This window comes from Carcharodon carcharias, chromosome 16 (genome assembly GCF_017639515.1).
Source record: "Carcharodon carcharias isolate sCarCar2 chromosome 16, sCarCar2.pri, whole genome shotgun sequence".
Lineage (NCBI taxonomy): Eukaryota > Metazoa > Chordata > Chondrichthyes > Lamniformes > Lamnidae > Carcharodon > Carcharodon carcharias.
In genome coordinates, this window is record NC_054482.1 from 84,836,791 (window position 1) to 84,851,729 (window position 14,939).

Here is a 14,939-nt window from a genome sequence, read left to right on the forward strand (position 1 = left end):
TATATTTCTAAGCAATTCTATCATGATCCCTTCTAGGCCTTTTAAGATAGGGAAAAAAAGTAAATCTTTAATTTCTCTTGTGTTGCTCCCTTAAGGTCTATCAACTGTGCAACTGTTCTTTGTAGCTTCTCCAATAATTGAATATCCTTTTTGGAACAGTGAGACTAAAATTGCCCTCTGCCTTGTTGCTCCTCCTTACCTTTAAAAGCTGTCTCAAACCCCACTAGCAACCCTGCTTTTGATCATTTTCCTAACTTTTCCATGGTTGCTCTGCATTTGCTTCTCCACTTTTAACGATCTTGAGACTACTTTTACTTTACAGGTAATATAGAAGATAAGTTAATACCTGTGGTTGCTTAACACTCTTAAGTCAGCAGTAACAGTAATCTTGAGGTGCATTTGGAAAGCCTTTTAAATTTGAGCCTTTTTTTAGTGTTGTATCTGGTGAATGGAGAATTTCTGATTTGGATCAGTTAATTGACTTGTGAAAATAGTTACTCCTGCATATAAATTTAACACAATTGATTCAGAAAAAGGCTTTAATAAATCATCCCTGTATGTACTCTCACCAACAATGAATGTAAAAAGGATGATAATTCTTCAGTTGGCAGGGTGATTTTTATATGATTGTGCATTCAAACTGTTTTTAGAGGAAGAGAACACAAATCAATTAACTTCTCCATTGCTGCTGTTTGTTTTAACATACATTGTACTATTGCTCAGAAATAATATAGTTCAATGATTTCTCATCAGAAACAAATAAATTCCTGGTTGGTTGTGTGGCATCATTAGTACAGTGTTTTGGGAATTATGGTGACTCGTGGTACAGAGTAGAGAACATGCCTTTCAAATAAAGGTGTTGCCTAAACTTTATAGTCAGACCTTATTTAGGTTAGTCTTTTAGATGCAGCATTAAACTGAGACCATTCCTGCCCTGTCAGGTGGCCATAAAAGATCCCATGGCACTATTTTGAAGGAAAGTAAGGGCGTCATCCCTGTTGTCGTGGTCAATATTTATCCCTTAATATCACAAAACCAGATTATCTGGTTATTATTATCTTGCTATTTGAGAGACCTTGCTGTGAGTAAATTGGCTGCCATTTTTCCTACATTACAATAGTGACTACTTCATAACTGCTTTGGCTGTAAAGTGCTTTGAGATGTCCTGTTGCTGTGAAAGGCAATATATAGATGCAAAATCTTTTCTTTCAATTTCCTACTGCAACTCCTTTTTGGTGATAGATATACCTATAATACAACTTCGGCATGTAGATGGTTGACCTTTACGTGCCATCCACATATCAGTATGGAGACCAGTGCTGTGCACATAATGCTTTCAAGTTTTCAATGATTATCCGTGTTTCTGGCTTGTTGGGCATTGTCTGGCTTCTTCTACCTCCTCCCATTTGTATAAATTTACAGTATATAGTTGACTTTTACCTTAAAGATGATTAGTTCAAATGTTTTAGCAATTAATTTTCCATTTTTCTGTATTATTTGTGATTCATTCAAACTGCTATGGAACTCATTTTTGGTAGCTGCTTTAATTAGTACTTCTTGTACCTTGAGCACTTACCACTAGATCAATGTGCCATAACACTGGCTAATCTTTTCGAACAAAATGGAGTTTTCTTGATTTCTCCAAGCAAACTTTCTGACTCTTTCTCATCTGAAAGCAATAGTGCCTTATGGGACAAAAACAAAAATACCTGGAAAAACTCAGCAGGTCTGACAGCATCTGCAGAGAGGGATACAGTTGATGTTTTGAGTCTATATGACCCTTCATCAGAACTAAATAATATAGAAATAAGATGAAATATAACCTGGTGGGGGTGGGGGTTTGGGGGGGTGGGGGGGCGGAGGAGGAGGAGCTCGTTTGTGTTGAGCTTCACTGGAACTGCAAATTGGAGGAACAGCACCTCACCTTCCGACAAGGCACTTTAGAGTCTTCCAGACTTAATATTGAGTTCAACAATTTCAGATCATGAACTCTCTCCTCCATCCCCACCCCCTTTCGATCCCCCTTTTTCCAATAATTTATAATTTTTTTTTTACAAATTTTATTTTTCTTTTCCCATCTATTTTTAAATTTATTTCGATCTATTATTTCATCTCCACCTTTTTAGCCCATTTTGATCCCTTCCCCCCACCCCACCTCCACTAGGGCCATCTGCCACTAGCTTGTCCTGCTTGCTACCTTTAATGTCCCCATTAGCACACCCTTGAGATAATATCACCACCGTCAACACCTCTTTGTCCTTTTGTCTATGACATCTTTGGCAGTCTCTTCCTGGCCTCCACCTATCACTGACCCCCTATCGAGCGCCTCCTGTCCCACCACCCCCACCAGCTTCTATTTCGTCTAATTTCTATATTTTTTAGTTTTGATGAAAGGTCATACGGACTCAAAACGTCAACTGTATCCTTCTCTGCAGATGCTGTCCGACCTGCTGAGTTTTTCCCAGGTATTTTTGTTTTTGTTCTAGAATTCCAGCATCCGCAGTATTTTGCTTTTATCTTAGTGCCTTATGGGAACTGCTTTGCTTCACTTCCAGGATCAAAAAAATTAGCATAACTTGACCTCTCAATTGCTTCTCCATGTTTTGAATGCTTCCTCCTCATTGCCATTTATTGGAACTGTCTTGGTGCTGATAGTCTATAGATTGTGAACCATTTAAGGCCTTTTCATGGGGCTGCCTCCTTATTAGATAGCTGAGGTTGCTAAAGGAAAACTTTGCTTTATTGATTTTGAAAAAAGTTTTATTGGGAATTGTACCCTTTTGAGCTTATCAACTGCAACAACAAATACTTGCATTTATTGTGCCTTCAAAGTAGGAAAATGTCCCAAGGAACTTCACAGGAGATTCAGATAACAATTGATACTGAGCCAAAGGAGGAGATATTAGGACAAATGACTAAAAGCTCAGTATTGTTTTTCCCATCTTTTATTTAAGATCAAAAGTTTGTGCTTCACATCATTTTATTGTTTTAATGGCATTTTTGGCGGCTGTTTTTAAGTATTCACCTGCTTTAAATACTTCCCTGAGTTATACACATGACATACACTCTGCTGTCTAACAGTAAGTGAGGCATAGAAACAGCAGCTAGAAATTCAGGAGTGCCCATTTTTGGGCGAGCGTGAGGTTCATATCCTGTGGCAGAAGGGTGATGTGCAAAGCTTTCCAGATGCAGAACATAAATGACCAATTTTTTAAAAAAAATCTGACAGTGAGAATTACCATTTATTGAACATGCCAAAGATTTGCTCGCCTAGAAATTGGTCTGTGCATCTCAGCCCCCAATATAGCGAGGAGCAAGTGTGCTTATATTTCCAGCTCTAGCAGGAGCCTGATTTTGTACCAGTTGTTGTACCATGCTGGCTTCTTTATAATGAGACCCTCAGCCCTCAATTAAGGCAAGGTTTTATAACCATGTCCTTAAAATACATTTTCATTGTATATTTATTTCTGGCTTACAGATATGATCCTTGACCAGAACCCAGGACATTGTTGGAGGGCAGGGTGGTGAGAGATATGGTTAGGGACCAATAACGTTTTGTTTAAAGTAGATAAAGTTTGAGATTCAAGACACTTAAGTGAATAAAGTCACAAGATTCCACAAGTTTTGAACAAACAAAAACAAACTTTACTATACAGTTCAGAAAGTTAAAACAATTTACATTATCTATCTTATATTCTCTAATATACAGGATAAGTATAAGGTATATGTGAATTAACAGGCAAGCTGTGGTTAGACACATCACACTACACAATAGATGACAGATGCAACCAAACTCAATTCCATGGATTTCTCAACAACCTACCCAGACGTTTGTCGCATTATGAGCCAGCCAATCTCACTGAAACTGTGTCTTTCTCACAAGGGTTTCCAGTCTCCAGTTAAAGATCTTCCCTTGGAATTCTCTCAAAATTGCTCCCACTTGAATGTCTTCAACAACGACCCACCTCGCAGGATTTAAATCTCGCTTGACAAGATTCTTTTTTTCTGGATCTCAGAGTACACTCAAGCTTCACCTTCTAAGCACAATTTCAGACCTTTGGCTGTGCCAAGCAGAACACCGCTGCTCCAGAGGGGTACCTTTGCCCCAACGGCCCACAGCACAGCGTCACCAGCCTTTGGCTGCCTTCTCAATCTTCACAGCTCCTCTCACTTCCAGTTTGCTTAAAGTCTGCTCCTTGCAGCTCTTTCTTGAATTTGGAGCGTAATATTCTGCTCCTTTCTTTAATTTCACTTAACGGAACCTATTCCTGTCCCCTATCTTCATCCCTTACCCGGGACTACTTTTTGGGACCTCATCCTGTCCCCCTCCTTGGTTTCGTACCTTTTCCCTGTCCTCTACTCCCCCGTGTCCTGCTCCCTAGGGCACCTACAAGAAAATGGCACTCTGTATCAGGTAATTTGGCCTGCATTTTCGCTCTGTTCCGCTTCCTCCTCCTGCGCAGGAATACAGGGCCGATCCCTGACTGAAGGCATGAAAAAACTTGAACTGTGCATTTGTGGCCATTTCCCAGCTAGCGCAAGTGCAGGAGGCCTGAAGTTTTTCAGGAATTGGAGTTCCTGACCTACAAACTAAAGAAGGTAAGTATTTGAGTTTCTTAACAATGTTGCATTCAGCACTACTGATTGGAAAAAGTTGTTGTGACCTGGTTGCAATCCATCAAAGCAAACACCTGATTCAAGCTATTGTGCCAAAATCAACAGTGCACACGACAGGAGAGAAAATTTTGGCTCCCAAATACTTCATTTCTTGACAGTGACGTGTAGAGTTTTAATAATTTTATTTAATAAGGACTTAAAATCAGACACTTAGTGTACTTGTATCCCTTTCTTTCTTCCTCTCTTCCCATCTGAATTGAACTGAATATTTAATTGATTTTTACTTTTTCTGCCTGGCGATAATGCATTCAATCATTACTTACAGATTAAATGGATTAGGGTTTAAATTTTGAAGTGAGATAAAAGGATCAGGTGCAATGGAGATGCTCTCTTCGTATCCTGAAGATATTATTTATATAATGTTATTGGAAATTATTCTAAATTGGACTTGTAGTCGGGTCTATGGGGGTGTGTGTGTGTCTTAACTGGGTTAAAGCCAGCTAGACTGGGTGCTTTGATGTATAGTAGTTTGAGATGTTAAACAGTAAGGTAGAGGGTACCTTTGCATTTTGTTGAATAAACCATTCAAAGATTGGAGGTGAAATTTTGCACCTAGCTAGGAGACACCAAGCAATATGTTTATATTACTAATAAAATTGGTACTATGAAAGGGGCTTTATTGTTAGAAGAGGTGGAGTTCAAAGAGCCTGTTGATACAATGAGAATTTGCATTAAAAGGGAAGGCTAGGTATATACAAAAAAGAGTTTTATGTGAGAGTCAGGGGCATGTAAGATCTAAGCTGCCTGTACACCTACAATGGTAAAAAGGAACCAAATTGCATGGGATCTCATTTTGAATTCATAAGATAAAATGTGCTTTTCCTGGTGTCTGCTTAAGACTGTGGGTTATTGTCCCCTTGGTGAAGATTTACCTAGGGGTGATTAATCTAGGGATTTGTTTAGAAGTTGTTATGGTAGTAATTTGTAGATGTGTATGTGTTTAATTCCTTGTTAAATTAATAAATGTTTAAGTTAATTTATTATAAAAACCTCTGGAGGCTTGGTGGTTTCATTTCTGAATTCAGAGTTGCATCTCAAACATACCAATTGGAAAATATAGGTTATGACAGTTGTTTAAAGTTTTCCTCTGAGATTTTAAATAACTTAGCCTTTACCAACTGCTGTTCAACACTTTTCAATATGAATAACTATTGATCAGTTTTATAACGTGCAGCATTTTGTTTGATATGCTTCCTGTAACATTGATGCATAGGTGCCATATTTGCATAGGCTTCTTTGGCCTCAACCTGCACAGTCTTGTTTTCATATGCCTTTTTCAAAGGGTTGGGCCAGTTAACTAATCATTTTTCAATTGATTGGTTCATGAGGCAGGCAAACTTAATCTGTTGTTTCTTTTTATACTGGTAAAGAGAGTGATTATATGAATGTTTGTATTGAGCTGGTTTACTTTGTATCTTTTTTAGATAGGAATTTCTACAGAGGTGTTTACCAAATAGTCAGTTCTCTATTTTTGTGAGCTGAGGGTATGAGCAAAATGAAGGATTATTCCGGAAAATGGTTTGAATAAAATGTGCTAATTTTCATTGAGATGCTTGATTAATATCTGCCATGGAGATCACTTAACTTGATATCCAATATTGGTTTGCATGGTATGATGGGCATGTAGTTTATGTGCAGGAGTTGGGATGCACAGATATCAGTATCATGTGGTTGATTAGTTCAGCTGTTACCTGGTGCGTACTGCAAGTAAAATGGATGTAATCTGCCTTGACCTAACTTCTAGTGAGCGTGAATATACTGTGGAGAAATGTCACATTTTATCCTGCAGCCTGAAGTCCAGGAGAATAATTTGTTTGAACTTTAACTTGGTTCCTTGGGTGATAGGAATGCCTTTTTAAATTTTAGTTTGGTTGTGCTTTGTTATCCAGCTGTTTGTACTTTCACCTTTGTTTCATATCATGCCATTCTTCATTTCTTAGTACTGTCCTAGGTTGAGGAGATGAACAGAGCACCCCTCCTCTGGTTTCTCCCTATCTCTGCTTATTGCAATATGTGCTCATGTGGTACAGTTCCATCCTTGCTGTCCTCCTGGATATATATGTGATTTCTGCTTAGCAACCCACCAACAGTGAGGTGACTTGAGCTCCAGATGTCCTCTTATGAAGAATCGCACGTGTATTAGCATTCTACCGCTCTCGCACCTTGTGGTTTGGAGTGACAATCTCTGGTATCCAAGGCCTTTTCCAAATAAACAGAAATTGAAAGTTTCAGCTGAAGGCCGGACATAATTGTGAATTATATAGATGCATTTAAATGGAAGCTTGATAAACGTGAGAAAGAAAGGAATAGAAGAATATGCTGATAGGACGAGATGAAAAGCGGTAGGAGGAGGCTCATGTGGAGCACAAACATCACCATAGAACAGTTGGGGCGAATGACCGGTTTCTGTGTTGTGCATTCTACATAAGTATTCCATGTGATGTTTAGCCTTTAACTATACAGCCTTGTGGTGTTTCATTCCATTTTTTAATATGACGATTGTGACTTGATAGAGCGCATACCTCGCCACATTGTGTCAACTCAACATTACCTCACTTATGCAGCTCTTCCTGGAGAGTTTCTCTGCCTGGTTGATGCTCTGTAACTACAAAGCCAAAAAAAAGGAAATTTTTTATTAAGAGCTTCCATCCCACCCAGGGTAGCTTCAATCCATATCCAAAAACCTGCTATGAAAACTCTGCTTACATTTTGACAGACTTGACAGATTCTGCCATGACATTTTAAAATCGTCAACATTCTAGACAAAACAACTTTTTAAAAAGTCGATTCACCCCTACCTCCCAATGTTAATGGAGCCTCTAAAACAAATTCCAGGATCCACATCTTTGCCAAAGAGATTCCTGGATCTATATCTTTGCCAGAGACTAATCAGTTCTTCCTTGGGCCATACCCTATCTACCAAGTTTCGTTGCAATCTATCCATTAGTTTTTGAGATATGTTGTTCACAAATGTATCTACCAAATGGGTGCAAACATTACCTCCGCCCATCTTCAGCGGTGAAGATAATGAAAAAAACTTCATGAAGCAATAAAGGTAGAGTTCCCTTTTTATGTAAAATTCTGCAGCTGGCGATTCCTTGACTTTGCCTCCCACATTGAGATTCCAAAATGTGCAAAAACTTGCATTCTTGTGACCTCCCCCATCTTGATTCCTCTATTTAATGGATATGAATAAAGCTGATTTTTTTTTTAAACAGACTTTAAATATGTGCATGATGTGTTGACATAATTTAAGAATGGGAATATCTCCATTCTTGTATAGTGAACAAAAGCATGTATGTCTGGCTATAGCAATATGCCATTATTGCAAAGGTGTTTGAGTATAAAAGTAAGGGAATTTTTCCACATACCCAGTGAAGGACTCCTTCATATTTGCGAAGGCTATACAGGACTTGCACATCAATGGCAATGCTGTGTTCGTGTGCTCATTTGACATTGCTAACCTATTTAGCAGTATTCCATTTATATGTCTTAATGGGCTCCATCCTGCGCTCAAATTCACCAATGAAATGAAGCAGTCAAATTAACTCCCCTTCCTTGACTAGTTAAGGAAATCTGCCAAGGGATTCTATACCACGACGTACCACAAGCCTACCTTCACTGGTCAAGATGCGCATTGGGATTCTTACAGTTCCACCTTGTAAATAGGGACTAGGCCATTTGCTCAGCATGCAAGCTTGATGCTGAAATAGGGTACGTCAAAAGCACCCTGCAGGATAATGGCTACCCTGATCAAATCGTTTCACGCTATGTATCACGCAAACTCATGAACATGCCTAAGGCTGTCACTTTCAGCCCTGAAAAGTGCCCAGTCTACCTCAGATTACTCTGGAAGGGCAAGATATCGGAAAAATTTGAGCAACAGCTGAAGCTAGCTGTTTCATGCTGCTGCGATGCAGTAGCAACACGAATAGTATTCGCCACCAACAGGATGCTGTTTGCCATCAAGCCAAAAAGACGTTCTGCCTGTCACACAAATGAGCGATGTATATGAATTTCAGTGCCAGTGTGATGCTAGATATTTAGGTCATATGTCCCAAAGACTGGCAGTTCGTATCAAATAGCATGTCCCTGCCATGGACATGGAGCCCCCCCCTCCAACAACTCATCGACACCAACACCCATCTAGGACCCTCCACCCCTGCCTGTCCCTCTGTTCCCACCCCATCTTCCAATCCCAGCCCTGGCCGTGTATTCACTATACCCCCTGACCTTCCCCTCTCAGACGCTGAATGTTCAGTGCTCAGCAAAGGACTTAGTTTCATACCCTTACGCCCTCATCTCAATGAATTTCGGGCTCGGCATGATGCTGAACTCTTCTTCCGCTGCCTTTGTCTCTGTGCTCACTTCTTTGGGCAGGAGTCCTCTCTCCGTTCAACGGATCTTTTTACCCACCTCCAATATTCTCCCTCCACCTGGATCCCTCCCTCTGGATTCTTACCTTCTCTTGATCTTTTCATTGAGAACTGTCAGCGTGACATTAGTCATCTCAATTTCTCTGCTCCTCTCACCCATTCTAATCTGTCTCTCTCTGAAATTACTGCACTCCGTTCTCTCAGGTCCAACTCTAACATTGTCATCAAACCCGCTGACATGGGTGGTGCTGTTGTTGTCTGGCGCTGACCTCTACCTGAGCGTCAACTCGCAGACATTTCCTCCTACCTCTCCCTGGACCATGACCCCACCACTGAACATCAAGCCATTGTTTCCAAGACTGTCACTGACCTCATCTCCTCTGGAGATCTTCCTCCCACAGCTTCCAACCTGACAGTCGCTCAACCTCGGACGACCCACTTCTACCTCCTAGCCAAAATCCACAAACAGGACTGTCCGGGCAGACCGATCGTGTCAGCCTGTTCCTGCCCCACGGAACTTATTTCTCGTTATCTTGACTCCCTTCTCTCTCCCCTTGTCCAGTCCCTTCCCACTGCATCTGTCATTCCTCTGACACCTTACGTCACATCAACAATTTCCAATTCCCTGGCCCCAACCGCCGCCTCTTCACCGTGGACGTCCAATCCCTCTACACCTCCATCCCCCACCAGGATGGTCTGAGGGCCCTTAGCTTCTTCCTCGAACAGAGGCTCGAACAATCCCCATCCACCACTACTCTCCTCTGTCTGGCTGAACTTGTTCTCACACTGAACAATTTCACCTTTAACTCCTCTCACTTCCTCCAAATAAAAGGTGTGGCTATGGGTACCCACATGGGCCCCAACTATGTCTGTCTCTTTATGCAGTATGTGGAACATTCCTTGTTCCAGTCCTACTCCGGCCTACTCCCACAACTCTTTCTACGGTACATCGATGATTACTTCGGTGCTGCTTCATGCTCTCGTCGGGACCTGGAAAAATTTATTAATTTTGCTTCCAATCTCCACCCCTTCATCATTTTCACATGGTCCATCTCTGACATTTCCCTTCCCTTCCTTGACCTTTCTGTCTCAATTTCTGGTGATAGACTGTCCACCAATATCCTTTACAAGCCTACCAACTCCCACAGCTATCTTAACTACAGCTCCTCACACCCCACTTCCTGTAAGGACTCCATCCCATTCTCTTAGTTCCTTTGCCTCCTCCGCATCTGTTCTGATGATGCTACCTTCAAAAACAGTTCCTCTGACATGTCCTCCTTCTTCCTTAACCGAGGTTTTCCACCCATGGTCGTTCACAGGGCTTTCAACCGTGTCTGGCCCATCTCCCGTGCATCCGCCCTCACGCCTTCTCCTCCCTCCCAGAAACATGATCGGGTCCCCCTTGTCCTCACTTATCACCCCACCAGCCTCCGCATTCAAAGGATCATCCTCCACCATTTCCGCCACCGCCAGCATGATGCCACCACCAAACACATCTCCCCTTCACCACCCCGCATTCCATAGGGATCATTCCCTCCGGGACACCCTGGTCCACTCCTCCATCACCCCCTACTCCTCAACCCCCACCTACGGCACCTCCCCATGCATATGCAAAAGATGTAACACCTGCCCCTTCCTCCCTCCTCACCGTCCAAGGGCCCAAACACTCCTTTCAAGTGAAGCAGCATTTCACTTGCATTTCCCCCAACTTAGTCTACTGCATTCGTTGCTCCCAATGCAGTCTCCTCTACATTGGAGAGACCAAACGCAAACTGGGCGACCGCTTTGCAGAACATCTGCGGTCTGTCCGCAAGAATGACCCAAACCTCCCTGTCGCTCGCCATTTTAACACTCCACCCTGCTCTCTTGCCCATATGTTTGTCCTTGGCTTGCTGCATTGTTCCAGTGAAGCTCAACGCAAACTGGAGGAATAGCACCTCATCTTCCGACTAGGCACTTTACAGCCTTCCGGACTGAATATTGAATTCAACAACTTTAGATCTTGAACTCCCTCCTCCATCCCCACCCCCTTTCCGTTTCTTCCCCCTCCCTTTTGTTTTTTCCAATAATTTATATAGATTTTTCTTTTCCCACCTATTTCCATTATTTTTAAATCTATACTTTTTATGCCCTGTTAGTCTTATTTCACCCCACCCCCACTAGAGCTGTACCTTGTGTGTCCTGCCATCCATTCTTAATTAGCACATTCTTTTAGATAATATCACCACCTTCAACACCTCTTTGTTCTTTTGTCTGTGACATCTTTTGATTATCTGCTCCTAGCACTGCTTGCTTGTCCCTACAACCCCCCCCCCCCCCCACCCCCCCTCAACTTCTCCTCCTTTCCCACCCCTCCCCCCGGGACCTTAAACCAGTTTATAATTCATCTGTCTCCTAATTTTACTCAGTTCTGTTGAAGGGTCATGAGGACTCGAAACGTCAATTTTGTTCTTCTCTGCCGATGCTGCCGGACCTGCTGAGTTTTTCCAGGTAATTCTGTTTTTGTTTAGCATGTCCCTGCTGCTGTTCACAACAGGCAGGGTACAGACCATACTCAACCAACCCATGCTTACAAAACTCAGAACACAGTGTCCAACATTAGATGTGATTCCATAATTGGGCAATATTTGCTAAATCCTCCATGTGCTAAGAATTACAGTGAAAACCAATTTAAGATTGTCAATCGAGCTGATGTGGCACATTTGAGTGTACTGGAAGCTACATATATTAATATACAGGGCTCTGTTCTTTTCAGACAGAAAGAACACATACATACATTGTGCCTGTTTTAGCTAAACAAAATAAGTGACGGCCTTTCGGTGACTCATTCCTCAGGGCAATGCCTTGACCAATCAGGGTCAAGCTGTCTGGTTTAAATTTTAAACAATGCTTGGCAGTTAACTGTCAGTTACCATCAGTGGTGCATTCTTTATGGCAAAGCCACTTTCCCACAAATCAGCATACAGTATAAACTGTTGTTTTCCCCCTTATATTGGTATTCTTGCAGGTGTCCTGATGAGTGCAGGACAAAAAGCTTAGACATATCTCTTTTTTTCAGCAAAACTGCTTGTTGTATTGATCCTAATTATCTTGTGACTTTGTCACTTATTTGGTCAGAGAAGTTGGAAGTAAACATGTTAAAATTTAACCCATAAGTAAGTCAAGTACAGGTTAAAAAGTACAAAACCAGCCACCTCGGGACCGAGTCCATGCCAGATTTCAGATCTTGCTGGTTTCCAGATAAAGATCCTGAGGCATTTCACAGAACCTGTAAATTAGATAAAGTTTGACAGTGATAAAATCGAAGTCTAAGGCAGCCACACTGAAGCTAAATAGTGCTTTGGTAAGGCCACAATTTAAAAACTGTAGTCACTTTGGGGTTACTGGAGTAATACTCAATGGAAGTTGTGCAGAAAAGTGCAGCTCCCCAAATTTTTCTGAGCTGGGTCTTGTGGGGTCAAGGGTTGCCCCAACCACTTGGACCGGGGGAAACCATGGGCAGGAGAAGCAATACTGCTACTCAGTATTGGTGTGACTACTCCCTGGGCAAGCCTGTAAGCTTTTTCACTCATTTTAAGAGCACTTAAAATTCTTGCATAGCCTGCTTTTAAAAAAAAAGAAAGGCCTGGTTTTTGGACAATGCCAGTTTTCAGATAGCTGGACCTGAACTACTGTACCTGTAGTAGGATTGAATCTAGTTTGCACAGGCCTGGTAAAAGTCTTCTCTTGAAGAGAGATTTAACATCAATTTGCAGTTGTCCCAAGTGCAGTGCTACTCAAAGCTGTACGGATTTTGCAAATGTAAGACACGTCTATCCTGAGAGAATTACATAATAAGTCAAATAAAAGCATCATTGTCTGTGTTGCTGTTACTAGCCTGGTACTTGAAAGAGCTTCGTTAGTGGGATTAACTATTGTGGCCCCTTTTTGTTGTAGTGACTGACTTTACTGGTTGTTGAATTAGCTATTGTGTAATAAAAATGTTTTATATTATATTCCACTCCTATGTGTTTAAAATGGACTATAGTATATTAAAAGTTTCTGTAGGTTTATGGAACAAGCCTGAGGGGCCAAATGGTCCTAGTTCGTATATTAATATAAACTACAGGCTTCTTAAGGAGTTCCAGTTTAACTATAGGGTTTCACACAACTAGATGTATTTGGTGTAATACCAAAGATTTCTCTTTCTAAAAATAAATCTGTGTTTTTTGACACACGAACTGATCTTCATGTTCATTGATCAAATACGTTTGCTAATAAATGATTTATAATCTAAGACATCAGTATAGTTCGCAAATGCTAGTTTATATGAATCATAAATAGAAGCCTGGAGATGAGGGGGGGCGGGGGGGGTGGGCGGGTGAGTTTGGGTTCTTCCATTATTGAAATTAATCCATCTAGTTGTGGATGGGCTGTTGGTGGAGGTGGAATATAGTTAGTGCAAATATCCACAATCTATCCACAATTGAGAGATTGCAGCAGGTTTGTGTGGAAATAGAGTTGGTCAGCTTCATGTTGTATCTGCTGAGTGACATACTGCACAACAGCTGTTTCAGCCTTTGACAGTATTGTGATTATTTAAAGGCCATCTTCAGTATCTTGGTGCTTCATGTAGTACCTGAACTTCTTACTCAGGTGGTGTGGCTGATGCACTGTACCATAGATATTCCACCAGCGTGGTAAAACACAGGCTTTCCTCTGTTGCCTTTTTCATTTGGGTCCTGCAGAAGTTGAAATATAGGCCAAGCAGTTTGTTTGCAATGGGGTAGGGGTGGGGGGATGGGGAAGAGAGGAAAAAGAGCCCAACAATACATGTGCAACTTCTAGAGTCATGTCAAAGGAATAGGGTGATTTTTGCAACAAAAGTATGTTCAGTTGCTTATCATTCCTGCCACAGACTTTTTCTCAACTAGAGCATTATTAAAAAAAAAAGGAAAGCAGTCCAACAATTAACAATTACGGCATCTTAATTGTAATGTGTTAATCTTTTTCAGGACTCAAATAGCATTGTGAACTCCATGGCTTCTACCTGGGAAAAGATTAGAGACTTTTATGACTGGGCAGTGGAAAATGGAGGTAAGAAAAACAGCAGTGTGTTCACAAAAACCTAATTTATTACTGCATTAGACAGATACAGAATAAGGTTTGTAGATCAAAAAATTAGGCTAAAAGTTGGCTGTTTTTGTCACAATTTGTGTCTGTTTTCTTTGGCATCAGTTATTTCTCCATTCTTCTAATTAAGACCATAAGACATAGGAGCAGTTTGCTCTGCCATTCAATCATGGCTGATAAGTTTCTCAACCCCATTCTTCCGCCTTCTCCCAGTAACCTTTGATTCCCTTAACAATCAAGAACCTATCTATCTCGTTCTTAAATACACTCAATGAGCTGGCCTCCACAGCCTTCTGTGGCATTGAATTCCATAGATTCACCATTCTCTGGCTAAAGAAGTTTCTCCTCATCTCTGTTCCCTTTACTCTGAGGCTGTGCCCTCGGGTCCTAGTCTCTCCTACTAATGGAAACATCTTCCCCACATCCACTCTATCCAGGCCTTTCAGTATTCTGTAAGTTTCAATCAGGTCCCCTCTCATCCTTCTAAACTCCATCGAGTATAGATCCAGAGTCCTCAAACGTTCCTCATATGTTAAGCCTTTCATTCCTGGGATAGTTCTTGTGAACCTCCTCTGGACTCTTTCCAGAGCCAGAGCATCCTTCCTGAGATACGGGGCCCAAAATTGCTCACAATATTCTCAATGTGGTCTGACCAGAGCCTTATAAAGCCTTAGCAGCACATCCCTGTTTTTATATTCTAGTCCTCTTGAAATAAATGCCAACATTACATTTGCCTTTCTAACTACCGACTCAACCTGCAAGTTAACCTTAAGA

General features: G+C 41.3%; 1 protein-coding gene across 5 annotated transcripts in view; it reads left to right on the top strand.

Moving 5' to 3' along the window:
* The window catches only part of LOC121289040 (elongation of very long chain fatty acids protein 4-like), a 52,979-nt gene that overhangs the window by 3,414 nt on the left and 34,626 nt on the right, over positions 1 to 14,939 (top strand). For all 5 annotated transcript variants that reach the window (XM_041207968.1, XM_041207969.1, XM_041207967.1 and 2 more), the window contains one exon: positions 14,048 to 14,129. In XM_041207968.1, coding sequence (XP_041063902.1) covers positions 14,072 to 14,129 — 58 coding nt within the window. In that variant the 5' untranslated portion in view covers positions 14,048 to 14,071. The remainder of the gene's footprint in view (positions 1 to 14,047; positions 14,130 to 14,939) is intronic.